Source organism: Lissotriton vulgaris, chromosome 8 (genome assembly GCF_964263255.1).
Source record: "Lissotriton vulgaris chromosome 8, aLisVul1.2, whole genome shotgun sequence".
NCBI lineage: Eukaryota > Metazoa > Chordata > Amphibia > Caudata > Salamandridae > Lissotriton > Lissotriton vulgaris.
In genome coordinates, this window is record NC_141696.1 from 1,183,569,063 (window position 1) to 1,183,592,491 (window position 23,429).

General features: G+C 49.1%; 1 protein-coding gene across 3 annotated transcripts in view; it reads left to right on the forward strand.

Moving 5' to 3' along the window:
* CKAP2 (cytoskeleton associated protein 2) overlaps positions 1 to 23,429 on the forward strand; it is a 223,050-nt gene that overhangs the window by 194,828 nt on the left and 4,793 nt on the right. For 2 of the 3 annotated variants that reach the window (XM_086935045.1, XM_086935043.1), the window contains exon 7: positions 20,510 to 20,810. In XM_086935045.1, the coding sequence (XP_086791171.1) occupies positions 20,510 to 20,810 (301 nt within the window). The remainder of the gene's footprint in view (positions 1 to 20,509; positions 20,811 to 23,429) is intronic. The other variant, XM_086935044.1, reaches the window with a different exon arrangement.

The following is a 23,429-nucleotide window of genomic DNA, read 5'->3' on the forward strand; positions in this document are numbered from 1 at the left end:
CCGTCCTTCTGCATCCTCCGCCCTGTCTTCTAGGAACTCCACCCTGTTGAGAAGATCCTTTATCTGCTTATCCGATTGCGTGACGCGTGGTTCCAGGTCTGTCACGGTGGATTCCAGGGTTGTGGTACGTTCAGCCAGCTTCTTGTGATCCGCTTTCAAGTGCGTCAGGTCAATGGCGACCCCATCTATCTTTGCCTCCAGTGACGTCCGGGTGGACTGAATGGAATTCTCCAGTCGCTCCATGGCCGCCAGTACCGAGTCCAGTCTGGCCGTCACCGGGTCTACATCCATCTGCTTCTGCGTCTTGTCCATTTTGCCCTTCGGGTACGTGCTCCCGGTACCTGTGCGTTTCCCCGCAACTCCAGACATGGGCAGGGTTCTACGCTCGGGTAGTCCGGACTGCGTATTGTCAACGGTGTCTGCGGGTCGTCCGCACTACAGGCACCTCTTCAAGGCAGGGGACTATATTTGTACACCCGCGAAGGAAGCTGCCGGGAGAGGTCCTCGTGAAGGTGCCTTAGCTGAGGTGGTCTGGTCAGTATGCGGGCCCGAGGGTCCCGGTGGTAGCTGCGTCACTACCCGGCACTGTGGCTGGACACGATGTGCTGCGTGGCTCGGCCCTGCGTAGTTAGTTGCGCCTCACCGCTACGTCGCTGAGTCGGTGGAACTCAGGGGGGGTCAGTGTCCGCAGGCCGGCATCCTAATTACTTGTTGACCCCAGCGGTCCAGTAGTACCTGAGTCACTTAAGTACTTAAATGGCCATATCGCTCGTGGGTGTCACTCCCACAAACCCCCCCCCCCCCCGCCCTTGGTCAGTGTATTGCAGGGGGTCGCTGCTCGCCTCCGTGCGTCTCCACAATGGCGTCTTGCGTGGCCAAGTGGCGTCTCACCCGGCCGGGCGGCCAACAATGGCTGGTGGACGCGTGGTTCTGTGGTGGGGTGGGATCGGGCCGCTTCTGCCTGGTGGCGTGGGGTGTTGCGATGGCCCCCCCTGGGGCGCCCGGTTCAGGGACGTTTTGACTGGTCTTTGCTGAGGTCGGTGGTCGATGCACTCAGCAGGCGGTCCCCCGCCAGTGTCGCCGCGTAGGGGTGGACTCTCCCTCTCGATGTGAATGTGGGTCCCTCTCGATGTGAATGTGGGGGTCCTCCGATTGCTGCCCCTGCTGCCCCGCTCACCTCACAGGCTCAGTGCCGGTGGCGCCGGGGGTGCCAACCCCAGTCGGGAGTGCACGGGCCCCCGGGGGCCCTTGCCAGGACCTGCACCGGTGGTGCCAGGCGGGTGTCGGTCGTCCGGTATGCGCTGCCGTTGGGGGCCAGGGGGGGAGGGGTACCTGTCAGTAGCCGATGCTCCCTCGGTGAACCGGGTCTCAGCTGTCCTCAGTCCCGGTCCGCCACTTCAGGTTGTTGCCCTCGCTGCCTCGGTGGTCCCGGCCGGGTCGTTGCCGCCTTCAACGTCTGCTAGGTGATCGCGGTCAGTGCACCTCAGCTCAGAGTCCACCGTTTTGTCACTGGGTGTCTTCTGCTCGTGCGGCCTGCACTTCCGGCTCCGACCCTGGGCTCGCCTGGTGGGACTGGCCGTCGTTGTGACTCCCCTCTCGGCATGGGTGAGCTCCTAAGTGCCGGTGCGGTTCAGGAGCCTTCGGAGCCTTGAAACTCAGTCCGCAGCTGGGTGGACGCTTCGCAAAATACCACACCAAGTAATGGCACACCAGTCGAAGAAATGATCGGAGAATTTGCCCCCAGATCGGAGGGTTACGCCGGAGCTCTGCTAAGGCACAGCCAGCCTCGTTGCGCGCGTAGCCACGCCCCCCCCATGCACCGGTGCCGTTTATGCCAGCACCGGCTCAGTCTTGGCAATTCTCGGGGCCGAGGTCATCAACGCCGATTCAATCTTCACCAGCTCCGGTCTCGACTCGGCCGCTCCAGACTGATCCTCTGGCTCAGAGCTAGACGCCGGTGCCATCTGAGTCTGTTGTGGCTGAGGTCTAGACGGGAGGCGCAAAGGCTTCTGGAGGAGCGGAGATGTAGAGAAGAGGAGATGGAAGAGAGCTGCAAGAATGATTTTTCGATGACCTAAAGGAAGCAAGTGGTTTGGAGTCATCTCCGGAGGGGGAGCTTTCCTCGGCTCCTGATGCCCCTTCGAAGGATGTTGCACCATATTTCAGGGTCATTAGAAAGGCAGCTGAACTTTTAAATTTGAATCTGCCCACTGCAGAGTTTAAATCAAACATTTTGACGGAGGTACTCCATTCTCCCTCTTCAGTGGTGGAACCAATGCTGCCTTTTTAATGTGGCAATTACAGACCTGTTGCAGAAGTGTGGCGTAAGCCCTTTTCGTCTCCTGCAGTATCAAGAGCTGTTGCGAGGAGATATAGGGTGGTTCCTGGGGATCCAGACTTCCTTTCATCACATCCGTCTCCAGAGAGTTTGGTGGTTCAGGCGGCCTGCTCCCAAAAATCTACTGGCTCTTTTCCTCAGGTGCCTGGTGACAAGGAGTCTGAGAAGCTGGACCAATCGGAGAAAAAAGTTTTCTCTTCGGCTAGCATGGCCCTCAAGTCCACAAATGCCACGTGTCATTTTTAGGGTGCTATATACAGGCTTTGATGGACTCTGCGAAGCAGTTAGTGCCAAAGATACCGGAGGAAGACCGGCAGAACTTCAAGAAGGTTCTTGCGGATTCACAGGCTGCTGGTGATCCAGAGCGGTTTGGACACAGCTGACTGTGGCAAGGGTCATGGGATCATTTGTTACCACCAGGAGGGCTGCTTGGTTGAAAACGTCTGAATTTTCTCCTGATGTGCAGGCTACTTTAATAGACCTTCCAATTGATGGTTCCGGCCTGTTTGGAAAGAAGGCGGATGCTACCTTGGAAAGGTTCAAGGACAGTAAGGCGACAGCTAGGTCTTTAGGGCTTCAGTCCAGAGGATCTTCTAGTAAGAGGTTCAGAGGTTTTGGAAGAGCTTCCTTTCGCTCTTGCAAGCAACCGCAGCAGCAAAATTTGTTGTACAAATCGCACAAGGGTAGAAATGGAGGCCGCCCTAGAGGTAGTCAAGCTTCCTCCTCCTCCTCTTCCCACCCCCCTCCTACCACAGCAAAGCAGCCCTATATCCGCCATTCCGGATCATGTTGGTCCTGTAGGGGGTCGGCTTACTCATTTTCTACGAGATTGGGAATCGGTCACAACAGACCTTTAGGTTCTCGATAGAGAATGGGTATGCTCTTTCCTTTCGGGAATTTCCCCCAAATAACCCTCCTTGTCAAGGATTTTGCACGGAGGACCACCTTCTCCTGCAGGAGGAAGTTCTGGCATTATTGAGAAAAGGTGCGATAGAGGTGGTCCCATAGCAGGAAAGGGTTCAGGGATGCTACTCCCAGTATTTCTTCATTCCCAAGAAGGATGACCGGCTTCGTCCAATCCTGGACCTCAGGATCTTGAACCTCTTTCTGAAAGTTCAAGATGCTCCCCCCTTGCGCATGTTCTTCAGGCGCTGCAGCAAGAGGACTGGATGGTGTTGATCGACTTGCAGGACGCTTATTTTCAAATACCGATCCTGAAGTCGCACAGGAAGTATCTCCGTTTTACAGTAGGGTTGCAACATTACCAGTTTGCGGTCCTTCCGTTTGGTCTTACTACTGCACCCCGAGTCTTCACCAATGTGATGGCTGTGGTTGCAGCACAGCTCAGGTCAGGGATTCCAGTATTCCCTTATCTGGACGATTCGCTGATCAAAGCCGAGTCGCCAGAGAGTGCTCCAACTGCAAGTCACAACTCCGTTGTTGTACAGATTGGGCTTTTCGATAAATGTGCCCAAATCTCACCTGGTGCCCTCCTAGTGCAACCTGTTCATAGGTGCTGTACTGGATACCACTGTGTCGGCCATTCCAGCATCCACAAAGGATTCTCGACATACAGGAAATTATTCCTTTATTTTACAATGGAGCGGTCGTTCCAGTCCTGAAGGTCCTTCGTCTGCTCGGTCTGATGGCTTCCTGCATTCTGTTGGTCAACCATGCACGCTAGCACATGAGGGCGCTCCAGTGGTGCCTCGCAGGCAGTGCTGTCAACACAACGGAGATCTCGGAGTCAGTCAGGATCTCCAGAGAAGCTGCGGTGGATCTGTCTTGGTGGAGTGTGGAAGGCAATCTGTCAAGGAAAGCCCTTCCATCTGCCTCCATCGGTGGCCACAGTGATAACTGATGCATCCACCCTAGGGTGGGGTGCTCATCTGGGGGGGGATCTGGAGATCAAGGTCTTTGGTCTCCAGAGGAAAGTTTGCTTCACATCAACCTTCTAGAGTTGCGGGCGATACGTTTAGCGCTCAAGGCCTTTCTCCCTTCTCTTCGCGGTCGGTCCGTTCAAGTCCTAACGGACAACACGACTGCGATGTGGTATGTCAACAAACTGGGAGGAGTGGGATCGCATTGCCTTTGCCTTTGCAGAGAGGCTCTGCGTCTCTGGTCCTGGGTTCAGGACCATCAGATTTGTCTGATGGCAAATCATCTGGCTGGAGTTCTGAACGTTCGCGCTGACAGTCTGTCGGCAGTTCTCAGCCGACCACGAGTGGAGGCTTCATCCAGAGGTAGTTAGTCACGTCTTTCGGACGTTGGGAACTCCTTGGGTGGATCTGTTTGCCACTCAAGAGAATGCTCACTGCCTGTCAGTCTGCAGTCTCCAGTATCGGGTGCAGGGAGCTTTGGGGGACGCGTTTCAGTTGAGTTAGGGCTCACAACTCCTTTGAGTTTCCTCCCATACCCTTGATTCCTCGGGTTCTGAGGAACATACGCCAAGACCGGACCCAAGTCATATTGATCGCGCCGGATTGGCCAAGAAGGGTGTGGTACACAGATCTTCTCCACCTCTCCTCGTGCCCTCCGCTCCGTCTCCCTCTCAGGGCAGACCTTCTCTCGCAGTCGCAGGGGCAGGTTCTACACCCCTACCTCCAGACCTTACACCTTCATGCCTGGAGATTGAATGGGGCAACCTGAATTATTTTTTTCTCCCACGTGACGTGGTGGATGTCATTTTATCCGTCAGGCGGCATTCCACCAAATCTATCTATTCTTATAGGTGGTCTAAGTTTGTCTCATTGTGTGGAGAGAAATCCATTGACCACTTGAAGGCTCGCTTGTCTGACATTTTGCAGTTGCACTCTTTGGCTCAGCAAGGATTTGCTGTGGCAACTGTGAAAGGTTATCTTTCGGCCTTGTCGGCATTCCTTTGTCTGCAGGACCAGCCTTCCTTAAGTCTCCTATTGTTTTAAGGTTTTTAAAGGGCCTTACAAATACCTTTTCTCCTAGCCCTTTTATTGTGCCTCAATGGGACTTGAATCTTGTCCTTACTTTCTTAATGGGTTCACCTTTCGAGCCCTTGCACAAGTGTCCCTTGAGGTTGTTATCTTTTCAAAACTGTATTTCTGATGGCGATTACCTCGGCAAGGAGGGTAAGTGAGCTTCAAGTTCTAAGCTCAAAACCCCCATCCTTGACTATTCATGCTGAAAGAATGGTACTCTGGACCAGGGCTGCTTTTCTTCCTAAGGTGGTAACTCCCTTCCATCTGGGGCAGTCATTACCCTCCCTACCTTCTATCCTCCGCCCCCCAATCTCCCCCCCCCCCCCCCCACCCCCCTCACCCTCACCCTTCAAAGGAGGAGGAGAGACTTCACTGTTTGGACCCGGAGAGGGCGGTGAGCGGCTACCTGGACAGAACCAGAGAGTTCAGAGTTGAGGACAAACACTTCATGGGCTTCATTGGTGCCAGAAGAAGCAAATCGGTGCACAAGCGCACGCTGTCAAGATGGATTGTCTTTTGTATCAAGATATGCTACTCTCTGGCCGGTAAGGAACCTCCAGAAGGTTTGAGAGCTCATTCTACTAGAGCAGTCATCTACATCTGCTTTGTCTAGGGCTGTTCCTGTGGAAGACGTTTGCAGGGTGGTAACTTGGGCCTCCCTCCACACTTTAGCAAAGCATTGTTTGGATGCAGAGGTAAGGAGGGACGGACACTTTGCTCGTTCCGTCCTTCAAGACTTCTTGGTATAGAAGGATGGACACCCTCCTCCGGGAGTGGGACTGCTGTGGGAATCTATCCACCAGGTGAGGAATCCACTGGCAGATGTATCCATCAGAATAACAAGTTACTTACCTTTGGTAACGCTTTTTCTGGTGGACACAGTATCTGCCTGTGGATTCCTCACTGGCCCACCCACCTCCCCATTTTCCACCCTTGTATACCTGTATAGTGTCAATATTTTGATGTATAATTTTTACTGTCAAAAGAGGTGTATTGTTATATTTGCTTTCCAGAATTGTTTGCACACTGGGTGTGTTACCTTGGTTATTTTGTACTGTGTACATTGTATGTATGTATGTGTGTATATATATATATATATATATATCTACTGTTGTCAGTCCGTCCGTGTGCCTCGAGGGCATGGGAAAAAAGGGCAGAACTGATGTTATCACGCCGACTGAGTCCTATTATGGAGTCGGTGACGTTAGCGGAGCCGCGTGTGATGCCGTGCTTCTGTGACGTTGTCGGCGTGAAGAGCTACAAAAGAATTTCAAAATGTTGCTGATGCACAGGGATATTCACAAGGTGAGGAATCCACAGGCAGATGCTGTATCCACCAGAAAAAGCGTTACCGAAGGTAAGTAACTTGTTCTTCTGGGCCACGGAGGGCTTCGTGTCACTCCCCAGGGCTATCTCGTTCCCCCACGCGGATGGCTACCTCAGTGGAGGTCCCTCCAGTGCCGCCCCGGGGCCGGTTCGGCTCCAGCCCTCCTCCGGTGTGGGGTGACTCGCCGGAACCTTGTCTGGCGACGCAGGATGGCGCCGGCACTCCACCTCAGGCAGCGGACTCTATGGCTCCGTGCAGGGGTCGTACCGTGTCTTCGGACGCTCCTTCTCCGGAGGCAGCCTGTATCTAGGTGTCATCCTTCCCGGAGACTGGTTGCAGTGTGGTGTCTTTTTCACCAGCGTCGAAGGCTGGCTCCTCAGCCTTCCTGAGGCAGAGTTGTTCGTCGGAAGAGCGGCAGGTCCCTCATTCGTCGTCTCCTTCTGACTTCCAGGTCTGGCCTTTGCCCGCCCTACCTGGCCTTGGGGACGGCCGCCTGAGTTTGCAGCCATTGCCCACGGAGGAGCTTCTTTCCCCGCCAAGGGGCCCTAGGGAGGCGGGCACGGCCTCAGCTCACACGGTGTCCACGGTTGTGGGCATCCTGCTTATGGGTGACCCGGTGGCTCATTTTCCTGCGGACAATCCATTGGAGGTCCTCCACTAGGGCTCTGGTGGAAGGACGATTCTGCTCCCCTCTGAAGGTTCCCTCATTTCGTCCTTGACAGGGGCTTGGAGGCGTCCTGCCTCGGGATCAGGTGCCTCAGCATCTTTTGCACCGGCATATCCCAGCGCTGGGTGACCCGGCGTGCCTTTCCCTCCAGTCCTCGGCCTCCAGTCCTCTTTTGCGGACTGCTTTTTCCTCCCTGCCACCACTGTTGACTCTGCCTTCCTGAGAGGCCAGCTGGCTGGACTCTTGGAGGCTCAACATGTTCGCCTCGACCAGCGCTGCCCTGTGGGCTCTGAACACCTTGTGTGCATGCTAGCTCGAACCTCCTTGTTTGTAGGACTCGGCTGAATCTCAGCGGCGTCCCCGGAGGGTGGTCAAATGGATTTACGGCATCATGCGATGGGTGGCCGGTAGCTGGCGGCTTTTATTCTCCACTCCCCCCTGGACGTCTGAGGTGTTGGGCTGGGCCATGGCTTCCTCGGTCGCTCTCAATCTCCATGCTTTGCTTCGGGATGGAGTATTCCCTGAGAATGTTGATGAGCGACTCATTGACCTTCCGTTTGATGGCAGCTTGTTGTTCCATGCCCCGGCCGACTCTGCCATCCAGAGGCTCTTGGCAGGGCTTTGTCCTCCTCCTCCGCCTTATTCTCATCCTCCGTCCTTTCCTCCGTGATTCCTGAGTTGTGTTGATTCTGGGCCGTTTTTTCTGGCTGTGGAGTGTTTTCTGGCCATTGTATCCTTCTGGTCACTTTGGCATTGTTGGCTGCTGGACGACCCTTTTGTTGGTTGTGTAAGTCTTGGAATTATTGCGCGGACTTAGCCCTGAGATTAGGCCTTCTGCTTGCTTGGGCTGCTTGTCAAGCCTTTTGCAGGGGTGTTTTTTTCCCCAGTGGCTCCTTTGTTTGTTCCTCTGCTGCAGAAGTTCTTCCAAAGAGGGCTCCCATGTTTGGGGCTTATTGTACACTAGGTCATATGGCTTGCACTATGCTGGACAGTTCTGGTCGCCTTCGGGTGCCTGTTCTCCATGGCATTTGTGTAGGTTGCTTTTGATCCTTGAGGTTGTGTGCGCGGCCACTTGTAGTGGTGTGCCCGGGCATCTCCTCCTTTCCCTGCTCCTGTTCTGAGGTCTGGGACGCTCCTGTGTGCACGCCTACTCTGCCTTATTGGGCCTCGGGCTGTTCTTGTTTCTAGCGGCTTGACTGCCTGCGCTGTTCTGGCTGTCAGGCTGCTCTCCATCTGGAGTGGGCCTTATTTTCACTCTTTTCCTTAGGCCCTCTAGGCTTCTTCCACTTTTCCTTTCTTGGGTGGAAGTTGTTACCTTGTGGGGGAGTGGGATGCTTCAGCCTCTCCGCCCTTGTCTTTGGTTCCTCTGCTGTGATGTACGAGCCTCTTCTGCCTTCTTTTCCCTCCTACATCCCCTTGGGGTCGTTAGGGTTCTGATTGTGGGGGGTTCCCCTTGCCTGGTAGTGACAAGGTTCTTCCTGTTCTGTATTGGCTGGTGGGGTCCTTTCGCAGACCCTCCTTCCCAGGAGGTATTTCTTGGGAATCTATTCTACGTGAAGGATTCTGCGGCTAGTAGTCTCTATCAGATGTATGAGTTACTTACCTTCGGTAACTATGTATCTGGTAGAGATGATTCTAGCCGCAGATTCCTTCACGGCCCGCCCTTCCTCCCCTATTCTGAGAGGGCCCTTGGCTTGGTCTTCGGTACTCTCCTCCCGGTGGGGGTCTGTGTCTCCTGTGAGTGCCTTCCTTGTTCTTGATGGGTGGCTCCGTCTGGGGGCGGTTCATTCTTCCTTGGTTCTTGGAGGATGGAGTTACGGGTTCCGGTGCCCTGCTGCTCTGGCTACTCCAGGTTTGGGGGAGATTTCTTTCTATCCCTGTCCTTCCTTCCAGTGCTATCCCCTGATAAATGGTCATCTGGCCAATGCTTGCCTTGTCCCCTGGAGGGTGGTTGCCCTCTATTGGGGTGGCCTGGAGGGTTGTTGTCCCTGTCTGTCTTGGGACTGGTCCCCTTTCTCTGGATGGGGGTGGTAGGGTTACTACATGTACCAGGACTTTACGCATGTTCCTTGCCTCTGGGGCACGGGAGTGGGAGGCTGTCTATATGCTGACCGGGTGGCTGCGTAGGGCTCTGCTTGCGCTTTCTTCTTTCCTGTCTTTGGGTTCTACAGTGTTGCCACTATTCTGTGTAGTGTTGTTAGTGACCACTTCTTTCCACTTTTTCTGCTCTCCGCACACTGTTCCCATGTGTCCACAGTTTTTTATCTGGTGATTCTGCGTTGTGGTGCAAAAATGTTCTCAGAGGAAAACTGACGTGGGCGCGCCGGGGCGGGTCTTATGAGACCTCGCTGACTTAGTCATATGTGAGCTCGCTGACGTCACGTGACCCGGACGGAGTCGCGTGATGTCGCCCCGCCCGACGTGCGGGGATGCTGTGGCAAAAGTTTCCGGGTCCAGTCTCACGCCTGGGGATAATTTTACGTGAAGGAATCTGCGGCTAGAATAGTCTCTACCAGATACATTTTTACCGAAGATAAGATACTCGTACATCTATTTTTATGTTCTCGTTTGGTTCTGCAGCATCCTCAATGGAGCGGGGCAAAACTGGTTGCTGTTTTCAATAGTCTATTCTATAGATAATGGATTTGACTGAATGGAACTGAGATTTGATTAAGACACACAAATCATTGTGGGGCCTGGCTAGGACAGGGTTGGGATTTAGGTTTGGCTTTTTCAAATATTTTGTGTAACCGTTTAACAGATGCTACATCTGTAATTGGCTGGGCATTGGGGGATACAGGTTAGAACTGGCCAGATCTGTGCATTCCAACAACAAATTATCTATCCTATCACCTCATTTTCTCTCAGACACTTGCACTTTCTTCCCTTTCGGGGCCCTATGCCCACCCCCCACAGCCTTATGTTTGCCCATTCCCAACAGAAAATGCTTTCAGGGAGGCAAGCACACAAAAAAGGACTAACCTTTAAAAATGAATTCTCTTCCAAGACGAGGGCCACTTGGGTCTAGAGGACTACAGAAACCTATAAGCCCTGCAAAATAGAAAAGACCAATCCTTAAAATAAATCAACGGATTGATGGGGAACAGACTTTATAACTGGGTACAAATCTGCTCCCAAAAACGATTTTCAATAATGCGGTATAGTATCTTGATGCCAGGCAAGGTCAAGTAGAACAAAAATGCCCCAAGCCAAAGAGGGGTTGCACAGGCCAGCCTCAGACGGGCGCAGTCTGGCCCGCTCTTGGCCCAGGCACGCGACCTGGTGCATCCCGCGCTGCGGTGGCTGAGGCAGCGCGATGGTGAACGTCTCCCCCTGTCAGCAGGTGTGCGAGCTTCCAGCAGTGGAGCCAGGGGTGCCCTGGGACAGGAGTCCAACCAGATCAGAACCGTGAGTGGCAACAAAGCAGACCGCGCTGCAGGGGTTGAGGTAGCGCTTTGCAGCGCAATGGTAAATGCTTCCCCCATCAGCAGGTGCGCGATCAGGAGTGGAGCCAGGTGTGCCCTGGGACAGCAAGTTCCACCAGGGCTGTATTGTGAGCAACAACAAAGCCGACCTTAATAATGCTCTTGCCATCCAGTGTCATAACTTGGCACCATTATGTACATTACTATACCGGGTCCTTGATGCTTGTTAATTTTACAGCGTTTTTTCACAGTGCACTTATGCCAGGAAATTACAGAGCATAGAGGAGGGGGAATGAAGTCTCAATTAGTATTCATTTTGACACCTATGCTTTTTCGGAAGTGTTGGGCCTGTGTGGAAACCCACTCAAACGGGTTCAGACTTGACTAAAGCAATGAGACTCTACTGGGAGTCCTACCTTTGAGGTGTATTTATTCAATATTTGCCTGAACAGATTTGTAGAGATAGTCTTGGTCTGTGCCACATAAGGCTTTGTAATAGGGAGAAGTTTACTTAATAGCCTTCTGTATTTGGACAGCCAACGGACTGATTTTTAGGTCTCGGCTAAGCGCACCGAGAACCTATTGTGGCTGTGTCTGCTTCCCAGGAGACAATCCTGGCCGCGCGCAAGGCGATTCGAAACAGGCACGCGCCGCGCTCGCCGTGGCTGTCTCCTGGGAAGCGCAAACATACACAGGCACACCTCCCCCTGCACGCATGCGCGCACACACACGAGTGCACATACACGCACGCACACAGAGACACACGCGTACACACACGAGCGCCCCCCAAGGCCCACTTACCGCCAATCCGGTGTTCTGTCGCCTCCGAGGGGCTCTCCCTCAGGCATGGGAGCCCCGCGTCATCACTGCTCCTCGGACCAGGAACTCTGTGGGCGCGGGCTTCGCGCACAAGACTGAAGTCCCGCCCCCACGCTAGGCTTAGTTTTCGAGTGCGCGCACATATTGCAGTCATGCAGCCCGCGACTGAGGGGAAGGGACGGCTGCCGAGGGAAGGCGAGGGGGGGATCCGTCATTTTGGGGAAAGCAGGCGACAGCCATACGATGGATGTCTTCAGCTGTCATGGACGCAGGCTCCGTGCTGCGTCACCGCTTCCTGTATTTCTGATAAGTAAAGCATGAGCATGTCGTATGGAGTGTATTTTTAAGTACTGCTAAGCACTCCGTGTCCATCCTTCTCCCCTGCTTGTTGTCGCTGCCAGGCCTGCCCCATCCTCGTTATTTCTCTTGTTTTCAGTGTCTAAACCTTTCTGTATTTTTCGGTCTTCGAGCCTTTCTTTCCTCTGCCTAATTACAAGCTTCAGGTTTCTTTCTCTCTCGCCTCATTTCCAATCGACTTCCGCCTCCCATTCTCTTTGCCCCTGTCTTTTCATTTCCCTTCCTGGGTGGAAGGGAGTCTTGCCGGTGGCAGTGGCAGGCTCTTTCCGCTCGCGCTGGCAACTTGACTGATCTCCCTGCTTAGCGCTGATTACTGCGTATTTTAATGTTTAGGCACTAGCCTCTTTTTAAAAACTTGTAAAACTTTATGTAGCATTGTTATTGCATTCACCTATCTGCCGACTCCCGCCCCGGTCCGCCGCGTCCATTTCTGGGCGTTTGTTTGCGGAGGGTGAGGAGGAGCCTAGCACTTCCGGGCTCGGGCGGATGGTCAGCGCTCTAGTTGCGCTGTAGACCAATTGTATTTAAACTTCCTGGTTGCTCAGTCGCGCTGTGGAAGGGAGTCTTGCCGGTGGCAGTGGCAGGCTCTTTCCGCTCGCGCTGGCAACTTGACTGATCTCCCTGCTTAGCGCTGATTACTGCGTATTTTAATGTTTAGGCACTAGCCTCTTTTTAAAAACTTGTAAAACTTTATGTAGCATTGTTATTGCACTCACCTATCTGCCGACTCCCGCCCCGGTCCGCCGCGTCCATTTCTGGGCGTTTGTTTGCGGAGGGTGAGGAGGAGCCTAGCACTTCCGGGCTCGGGCGGATGGTCAGCGCTCTAGTTGCCCCTACAGCCTATAAATGTGTATTGGTCAGCGACCGCGCAGCGGACGCGTGCAGCGGGCGCGCCGGAAGCGCGCCGAAGTCGAGCCAAAGTCAAGCCCGTCTGCGCCCGTCCGCGGCCGAACGGGGCGCGGGGCCAGAAACCCTGGTCAATTACAGCCTCCTCCATTACGGTATGACAAACATACTCTACTTAGTCTACGCCCTGATCACGTACCATCTTGTTTACACTCTATGGAGGCGCTATCAGTACATGATTGTTCAGTGTGCCAGTTTACACCTAGCACCAGCTCCTCCGACACCCCCCATAAAAGTGTTTTAAAAGCTGCTCTACTTAACTGTCGATCTCTAAGCAAACATAACACCCAAATTTTTCACCTCCTTGAGGATGAAGCTCTTGAGATCCTATTTCTGACCGAAACCTGGCTGGGTGAGCACTCCGATCCCGACATCATCGAGGCGATGCCTCCAGGATACTCCCTCGCCAGGCTCGATAGGCAGGATGGCAGGGGAGGCGGAATAGCCATTGCCGTCAGAGCCCCCTTTGAATGCTCTTTATCGCCGGTGAATATTGATCACTGCGAAGCTGGATCCTTTACCATTATGGTGAGCCCTAAATATTCCCTATCGGGCATTCTTCTATACAGACCCCCGGGAAGACTGTTTGATTTTACATGCAGCCTTATAGAGGCCACAGCCCATCTTACTTTAAGGAAATCTAGACTTTTGGTGCTAGGAGACATGAATATACACTTTGATGATGCTGGGGACAAAGACGCCACCAGCATACTAGCAGAATTACTGTCTCTACAGCTAGATCTGAAACATCAAAGTCCCACCCATAGACAGGGCCACCTGCTTGATCCAGTATTTAGTAACTGGAACGGAGTAAAAGTGCTTCCTCCTATTCCAGTTCCCTGGTCTGACCATTTTGTGGTCCCCTTACATATATTAGCAACTGAAACGGCAGTCAAAAATGAAAATCTGCAGACCTATTGCTGTCGCAAATGGAAAAATTTTAATCCCAAAACGTTCACCGACAAGCTTGAACTGGCTGGACCCCCTAAAGGCTCCGACTGTGAGACCGCCTATACTTGTCTAAAAAATACGATCCTCACGGTCCTGGATGAAACTGCTCCCATCCGTAGATCAGTGACCAACAAGAAATTGAGGAAACCTTCCCCATGGTTTACAGCTGAACTTCAAGATGCTAAAACCGCCTGTAAAAAACTGGAACGAGATTGGCGTGTTAATTTCTGCCCCAACGCCAAAGCCCATTATAAAAAAGAGCAAGCTAAATACTATAAATTGATCCGTTCCGCTAAAGCTCTACACTATAAAACACGTATAGGTGAAGCAGAAAACTCCTCCAAGGAGCTTTTTAAAATTTTTAAGGAAATTTCAGTAGTCACCAACGAGAGCAATCCCCTTAATGATTCGGTGGCGAAATGCAATGATATTGCCAAATACTTTGCTAATAAAATTACTACCATCTACTCTAACTTCTCCACCGACCTGCCTTCAGGTTCTGATTTTACTGAAAATTTGGAGCTCATCCATACAAAAAAATGTCTGACCAGTTTCTCTGTTCCTCACACTACTGCTCTTACCAGCATCTGTAGGAGCATCAAGTCTGGCTCGCCCCGGGACCCTGCTCCCCCCAAGATACTCACAGCCAGTTTAGAAGTCCTCGAGTATCACTTCAGGCACATCCTCCAACTCTCTTTCTCTACGGCTACCCTCCCTATGGAATGGAAAAAAGCTATTGTGCTGCCGATAAAGAAGAAACCCAACATCAGTCAGGACACTCTGGAAAATCTCCGGCCCATCTCGCTGTTACCCTACTTAGCGAAGGTGGCTGAGAAAATAGCTAATAGCCAACTTATGGCCCATTTAGAATCCCATGGCGCGTTTCACAGCTCCCAATCAGGTTTCAGGGCAGGCTACTCTACCGAAACCGCCCTACTGAGAGCGACAGAAACCCTACGGGCAGGGGTAGATGCAGGACAGACCATGGCACTTATAATGCTGGACCTGAGTGCGGCGTTCGACACTGTAGCACACTCCATCTTGCTACAGTGTCTGAACAAAGCCGGGGTCACCCAGGAAGCTTTGGGTTGGCTAAAGGCTTTTCTCACCAACCGCTGCTTTCAGGTTCAGAGAGGTGTTTATCTCTCTGACAGCATTGCCTTGGAACAGGGGGTGCCTCAGGGCTCTGCCCTGAGCCCCACCCTCTTCAATCTGTATATGGCCCCTCTGGCGGAAGTTGTTCAATCGTTCGGCATTGAACTAGTTTCATATGCCGACGATACCCAACTTCTCATCTCCCTATCCCAAGCTCCCTCTGTTTCTCCAGACAACTTTAAATCCTGCATGCAAGCTCTGGCGGTCTGGATGACCCAACACTGCCTGAAGCTGAATGGCTCGAAAACAGAGGTTCTTGTTATGGGAGGTAGTGATTCTAGCTGGACCAAGGAGTGGTGGCCTTCTTGTCTGGGACCGCTACCCACCCCCTGTGAAGCAGCCAAAAATCTGGGGATTTGGGTTGACCCTAAACTCTCCTACGACTGCCACGTGAACAGGGTGGTCGGTAAATGCTACGGGGTCTTAAAGACCCTTAATCGCACCCTGGATCTCCTCCCCCTTGAAGCAAGGCGCACCATGACCCAAGCGCTCGTGACTTCCAGAATAGACTATGGGAATGTGCTTCTGCTCGGAACATCGCAAAAAAACATCAGGAGACTTCAAGTCCTGCAGAACACAGCAGCACGTCTAGTCCTTAGGCTTCCCAAGAGAGCCCCTTCCAAACCATCTCTAGATACCCTCCACTGGCTACCCATAAAAAAGAGAATTCTTTTTAAAGCTTTATTAATATGCTATAGGATCATCTCCCATAAAGCTCCTTCCTACATGAAAGACTTAGCCATTCCCTATGAGCCCAATAGAACTCTTCGCTCCAGGGGAACTGGCTTGCTCACAGTACCTCGTATCAGGAAGGCCAGAATGGGTGGCCGCTCTTTTCGGGTTATGGCCGCCAAAGAATGGAATGCTCTCCCTATGGAGATTAGACTGGCGGACTCGGAGACTGCTTTCAGGAAAAGCTTGAAAACTCACCTGTTCTCCCTGTAACTCCATCTTGCACCTGACTTCTTTCCACAGCGCGGGGACACGCCGAGATGGCGTCACCAGGCGCTTTATAAACTCCTTTGTTGTTGTTGTTGTCCTCCACCCCTTCTCACCCTCCCCGTCCTTTGTGCGCAGGTGGGGGATGGGGCACCAGGACAGGTATCTGTAACTTGCCCGTGTGGGGGCTTGGATGAGAGGCAGATGGGCAGACATCGCCCTGCCCACTGTCACCATAGCAACAGCCTCTCCCCTGAGCCAGGCTAGCTCCCTCTGTGGTGATGCTGACAGCACGGGAGGCACTGCCAGGGACCCTCATGGCACACTCAGTGAGGAGAGGGGCTTTGCCAAAGGAGGGGGTGGCACCATCTGATTGGCTGCCTCAAGCGATCACATTGAGTGATGGCATGGCACGCAGCGTGGCGTCCATGCGCTGATGACGCTCTCATTAGGAATGTGCACCCCCCCCCGGCACTGTCTATAGGGTTAAAGGACAGATGAAGGCAACATGGGCAGCTTGGCACCCCCTGTGTGAGTATAACAGTTGTGAGTGTCCATCTACCAATCAGCGTAGCTTAGCCAAATGAAATATGACGGGCGCCTGCTGTTTGCAAAAATTCTAAGGACAGTGCTTTTGGGTGGTTTTGTTAACTTGATTATCTGCAATAAAATCGTTTGAATGAATATATACTTTGTTCATTCGGGTGAATTGGTTTTCATGTACAATTATGATGTGTTTAAGGGACTTCGCGATGTTGGAAAAAGATGTGAGTCATTGGCTTGTTTTTCCAATTCAGTTGACCTGTCCAATAATAATTAATTTTAGACTGCCTGTTAGGCTGATCGTTATCTGCAGAGAACCCCATAAGTCCGTATATTGCCCTGGGAAAAAAAGTCATGAGCAATGCCAATAGCTCTACCTTTGATAATGCCGAGACCATTGCATTGTAAATGCTTGTTAATGCAGGGGTGGAGTGATGAGATGCGAACCTTTGAGACTGGAAATGAGTAGGCCAGCAAAGTTTGCATATTGCTTTAGCTGGGAGACCACCAAAAAGTCCATTTCAGTAGTCTGTATCTGAGAGGGCTGCAACATGGTGAGGGGAATTGAGGCTTGAATTTGTGGTTCCCAACATGCTCCATCTAAGTGTCCAGTTCTGGAGGGCCAATGAGCAGGACCTCCGATTCATTGCATTTTAAGCAGAGCCAATAGTTAATATTGTGCATGCTCTGAAGGGGTGTACCACCGCCTTTGGATTGGGATGTGTATTTGCGTATTGTCGACATACATATGGTAATCAGCGTTGTAGCTGTTGAGAACTGGAACAAAGGGAGGTGAGTACACTGATAAATTACGCTGCATACCTTCGGAGGTCAAGTGGACCAGTTTATTTGAAAAATGCAGTAAACCAGGAAAGACTTGAACCATTTGAGAACAGCTCCTCTCAAATATGGACTCCAGTGGAGATAGGAGAATGCTGCCTTTGATCACACACAAGCTGAGCAGAATCCAAGCAAGGTCCCTGATAGTCATTCTGCCATGATGTTCATTAAGGCTGTTTGGAGCCTCTTATTGGTCTGAATCGTAATGGTCATTGAGGAGATTTGATTAGACAGTCTGAAATGTGTGCTTTGACTATTACTTCCTGGACTAATGATGGGGAACATTCCTGTTCATTGTGGAAATTACCTGGCCAATTATGTTTTTTCCAAGGGATCATTGATGCGCATTACACGGACTATTAGGGTAATGTATCGAAAAAAGGTGCCTATGGCACAAAAGCTCAGAAGACAAGACCTGCAATAGTTGAGGTAGTAGTGAACTCCAATTCTGCCATTCTCAGTTTGATTCTTACAGATTGGTAATCTTTACAAATCAATAGCATCACAAATATAAATTGATAAAACGTGAAGCCACAAACCTCATTCATGTTATGTGGAGTTGTGACTTAGGATGAATCCTTGGCATAGCAAGAAACGTACATTTCTCAGGTACTGGGGTATCTTTCATGGATTCACATGCTTGTATCATGATAATTAGCAGTGCAATACATAAGCACTAAAATAAGAAATAATGGACAGTGGATAGTGGGTACAACGTTATACATTTATGGTAGCAGGCTCACCTTATTTGAAAAGATGCCCAAGTACTGCTTAACTCAAGCTGTATCACCACTCTGTGCCGAATCCAGACTACAATGCTGGGTAAAGTGTGCCTGCTCCTCCAGGTTGCAAGAGACACACAACTGATGGACGGAATGCAGAACAAATCAAAACACTCACCCACAGTTAAGAGAGGAGTGAAACCTCGAAACTGGTCCTAGGATGCTGGTTTCCAGTCCAGAGAGGGCCTGGCAGTTTGGGCTGGACTGTTCCCATGAGGCACAGGGTCAAGACTGATTTGCATATGGCTGGGTTCAAACCGGAATGGCATGGTGAGCAAAAAAACGATGGATTTTGGCCCAGATCTCTGTACTGGGGTGAATGTTTGACATTGTTCTGCATTCTTTCAATAAATTGTTCTTTTTGCAATGCTCTTCAGGTTGCAGCACAGCATATACTACCTTCGATGTGCAGCTCAGTCTAAGCCTCCTTTATTGAAACTGCTATAGTAGAGTTTAGTCTTTTGTCTCTAAGGTCTGTCCGCCTTAGAATGACAGAACTGAATGGCTGTTAAAATTCACAGTGCTATGGTGGGCTTGGAAACTGGACCCCCTTTCTTATTGTTACCTTAGGACACACAAATTTGATCTGTACTACGAATATGCTTAGTGCGATGTAAGTAACATCTTAAGCACCTCTTTGCATCGAGAGTATGAAACGCTGTTTCCACTTGTGTTTGAGGATTTCTAAAGTCTCTACCATAACTGGTTGATTGAGATGAAAATCTGTGGAAACCTTCGGTATGAACTTTGGATTAGTCTGAAGAACTACCATGCTATCCTTGAATTGTAAAAGAGGTTCCTTCAATAGTGAATGCTTGGCGTTCGCTCACTCTTCTAACACAGTAAGAGCCAGCAGTAACGCCACTTCCCAAGTAAGGAACTTCAGTTCAGCCTTATGGCTAGGCTAAAATTGAATTTTTATCCCTTGTGATAGAACAATGTTAAGTTGCCATTCAGGTGGTGGTGACTGGACTGGAGGATGTGCTCTTAATAGTCCATTAAGGAATTGGACCATTAATCTGTGAGACCACACAAAACCACCCCCCATCCCCTATGTATGTATAGATGTGCTGTGAATAGTCCATTAAGGAATTGGACCATTAATCTGTGAGACCACACAGAACCCATCCCCCATGTATGTATGGAAGGCAACACAGTTTGCTTATGTTAAACTATGCCATATGACTGTGTCCAGTGCCCCCCCCCTTATCTTTCATCATGGCCTCAAATCTCATCCAAGCTGCAGCCCCAGTTGCTCTAAAGGCCGCTGTTATCTCTCCCAATTCCCATCACCTCTCCAGTGCTTTTGGACAAGTTGAACAGTCTTGATTTACTCTGGTAAGACCGGTCACGTTTCTAATGTAAGTATAACCATTTACAATTACTCACCAGTTGCCATATTTGGTAACCATGCTTTTCTAACCTTCTATACCAACATTTCATGATTGACAAAGCTTAACCATTCTGTTATTTGCAGAAACTCAATATGACTGCCCACCTGATGATGACATTTACGTGATGCCATAAATTTAACAAGGAACAACTGTTCCTGTGGAGTATATGCATATTATTTGATAATTATAAATCTCAATGGCATACACTCATGGGAACGGATTGTCCGAGTGAGAATCAAAATCGTACACACCAAGGCCATCACTGCTCACGTAAGGATCCTGCCACTTGTCTAGCCCGGGAAAGAAGAGTGCATCGCCTCCCTCTCTCTACGTTCCCGTTCCCATGAGTATATGCCATTGAGTTTTATCATTATGAAATATTATGCATATAGTCCTTAGGAACCGGTGTTCCATGTTGCGTAATTGATACCCTGGTTCCTTGTGAGTGTTCTTTTTGAATATACATTTATTTTAAGCATCTTCATAAGGGACCCAGTGAAAAAAGCAGATTGCTGTTGTAGACTCATTCATAACGGTGGGACATGTCGAAGCAGGCTTATCCTGGTAGAGGATACTTCTGCACCGAATCCGGGCAAGCTCGGAATCCGAGCCAGGGCCTCAGCCAGCTGCTTCTGTCTTGCACCTCTAAACCTACACACCCGTGACAGAAGAACAACATTCCTCTAGGCATTCGCTTTTTGCCTACAACTAGCTGCCTGCCTACCTTTAACAATGTCTGAAAACACAAAATGTTGTTGGAATAGGGAGCTATTATTTAAGAGGGTGGCGGGTTATTGGTGACAGTGCGATCGCTTTATGATCGCAGTTTATCTTCAGGTATAATTTTGATCTTATACAAGTTTCTGACTAGAGTACAGGCATATAAAATATACCTTCTGTGATGCATGGTTTGGAGATCAATGGCTGCAGTTGAGTGCACTGCATTTATGGAGAATATAAATTTATCTCATGTAAAGATTTTATTTTTTGTAAAGGGTAGTTTCTTGCTACAGAAAGTGGTCTAGTTTGGAAGACAGGAGTAAGGAAACTGTGGGTTTTTGAACATTTATCATTACTAGGTCTAAATATGTTTCCGATTATCATGTCTGCAGTAGAGATCGGCAAAGAGGAACAGAATAATAACGGAGAACTGGAAGATTTGAAGCATTTGGTCCAGAATGAAGGGCTTGTTGACCATGAAACCAATTCAGAAGTAAATGATACTTTTGAAAAGCCAAAGACCGAAAATATGTCTTCAAAAAAGAAGTTAAACTTGAGACGAGCATACCAAAAGGCAGACGATGACAAAGTTGGAGAATTTATCACATGTTCACAATTCATGTCTCCAGACAATGAAGCAGAAGGTTCATCAGTAATCCGGTTCAATGTGAGGACGACTCCGTCATTGAAAAGGTAAGTGCATTTTTTTGGGTAATTTAGTGGGAATTTTATTTTCCTCCCCCATTTTTTAACGGATATCTCCATCAAGAGATCTTGATATTTTGATTAAAAGTAGTTTGCACAGTTCTCATTTTGCTTGTTGAGGCAGAATTCTTATCTTACACATTGGCAGTATTCCTGAACTCCTCCAACTACACCACTCATCTTCGGCCATGTTCTTCTATTTTTAACTGTGGGCACCTTAACATGGTTTACTATCTTGTCATTTTTCAAATTGTTTAGTCATGGTGAATCAGTTCCATTACCAGGGTATACAAATGAAAAAGGACTAGAGTGAATTGCTGATCAGACTTTTTTTAAAGAGGGGGGTGAAATGTGGCCAGCGGCTAGAGCTGCCAACTCTGGAACCTGGGGACCCAGGTTTGATTCCAGGACTTAGTTCGCACTTGGCTCCACATTGTTATTCTGAAAAAATCACCATCTCCCTGTGCTTACAAATGTGAAATGTAAGTTCTGCATTGCCGGATCTTCATAAATGCAAAATTCACTGCAGCTTGTGTGGACCCCAGCACATCTTTAAATACATTGTCCTTCATGAAATTAACATGCAGAAAGTTATAAATCAAAGTTAATTTCCTATAGAATGTAATGTTAGACTGTCAGAAATACCATTTTTATCTGCATGCTAGTAAATATTGATGAACACGATTAACTTAAGTTTACATCTGCCATGGAAAGAAGCCACCTTTCAACATGAAAAGCATGAAGAGAAAATGCATTAGATAGGGCTACATTGAGGAGAAAGAAAGCCAGTCTCTTTAAGAAGCTTGAAGGAATCTCTGCCCACAATTCCTTGTACAGGCAGTTGCCTGTGAGTGAATTCTTTTTTTCCAACTCCTTCAGGTATCATCTCTGAACACAAAGTGTTTCCCACACCTTAAACAAAAAAGTTTTTAAAAATCCAGTAAATACTTTTTCAAAACAGTTTTACTAAACATATCGCTACTATCAGTGACTGTAATTTTTACCAACTGTACTTCCTGTGAAAGGAAGAAGGCAAGTTCTGATGCACAGTATGTGTGGTATGCTCGCTACCATCTCGTCCGGTGAAAAAGATGTGACATTTGTAGTTCAACACTAGTGATTCACAAATTGCGATAATCAAGCCTGAAAGTGATTCTAATAGCACTGGTCTGGCCAAGACGGTGGTGGTAGACAGACCTTCCACTGTCCATGAGACTCCACAAACGTCTTCCACTCGGGCCTACTATCCAGACTTCACGGCCAGATTTGACATGCAACCCTCCAGTCTTTGAATTTGGCAGCAGAGCTCCTGAAATCACACACTATGGTCACTGAATATATGAAGAAATCAACGCGCCATTCCACAAGATCATTATGCCCTTCAATGAAAGCGATTTTGTATCTGGTATCAAAGCAATGGGCTTAATCCTATTCCTGGTGAAGAAATGTCCTCCAGTCTTTGCTTCACTTAGCCAAAATCAAAGTATAATTTTCATCGATAAAGGTTCACCTAGTAGCCATTAATAAATAGAGGAAATCAAAATTCCTGTAATAAAAGATTTTCTCAAAAGACATAAGATTTTCCCTCAAAGCTTTTTTTTTTTCGCACCAAGGGAACTAGACCTAGTGCTTTCAAAACTATTGGGTCCACATTACAAATTAATTCATCAAGCAACCTTACAACAGCATCCTGGAAGACTGCTTTTTAATGGTAATTGGCTCTTGATACATACTTTGTGATTTTGCAAGCGCTCTCAGCAATATAATCCTTTACTGTTTTTCATCATGATAGAGTAGTATTGCATACTCATCCCTCCTTTTTATTTTGTACCAAAAGTAGTAGCTGACTTTTACATTAATCAATCCTATAACTGCCTACATTGTTTCTTATCCCTTCTATGGCAGCAAACATATCTCCATTCACTAGATATAAAAATGGTTCGCTGTTTTATTTTTTAGACAAATCATGTCAGAAACCCACTTCTACTCTTTGTAAATTGATACATTACAATAAGGTTTACCAACTTCAAAACAAGCCATCATGACATGTAGTGTTACATTTCTTTATGCTACCAAATTTCTAACAAACCTCTCACAGGTTAACTTAGGACTCTCTCAACAAAAGGTAAAACAGCAACCACAGACATGCTAAGGTACCCTGGCTCAGACCTGATCCTATTCTGGAAGTTTTCAAAGTGGCCACCTGGAAGTCAATATAGTCAATACATATTATTATAAGACACTGCTGTTTAAACACCAGTACAAGAGCTGATCAAGAAACACTTAGAAACCTATTTCAGTAAATCTGCCACTCTTTGACAACTACCATTACTAAACAATGGGGGAAACCCAGAAAGACCCTCAGGACCTGGGTATGTAATAGTACAAAAACAATTGATCCCAATGGGATTATTGTAACTTTGATAGTACCCAAAATATAGAAAGCAGACACTCCAAGTGAGCTACTATTGGATTTTATCATAAATGTGATAAATATATTTTTTTACTTTTACAAACGTTATGATAAAGTTGCTCAAAAGTGAGTAAGAAAATGATTGAAGCGAGTGCTTGTGATAAAGAGCCAGCTATTCGATTCTTGTGGACTTT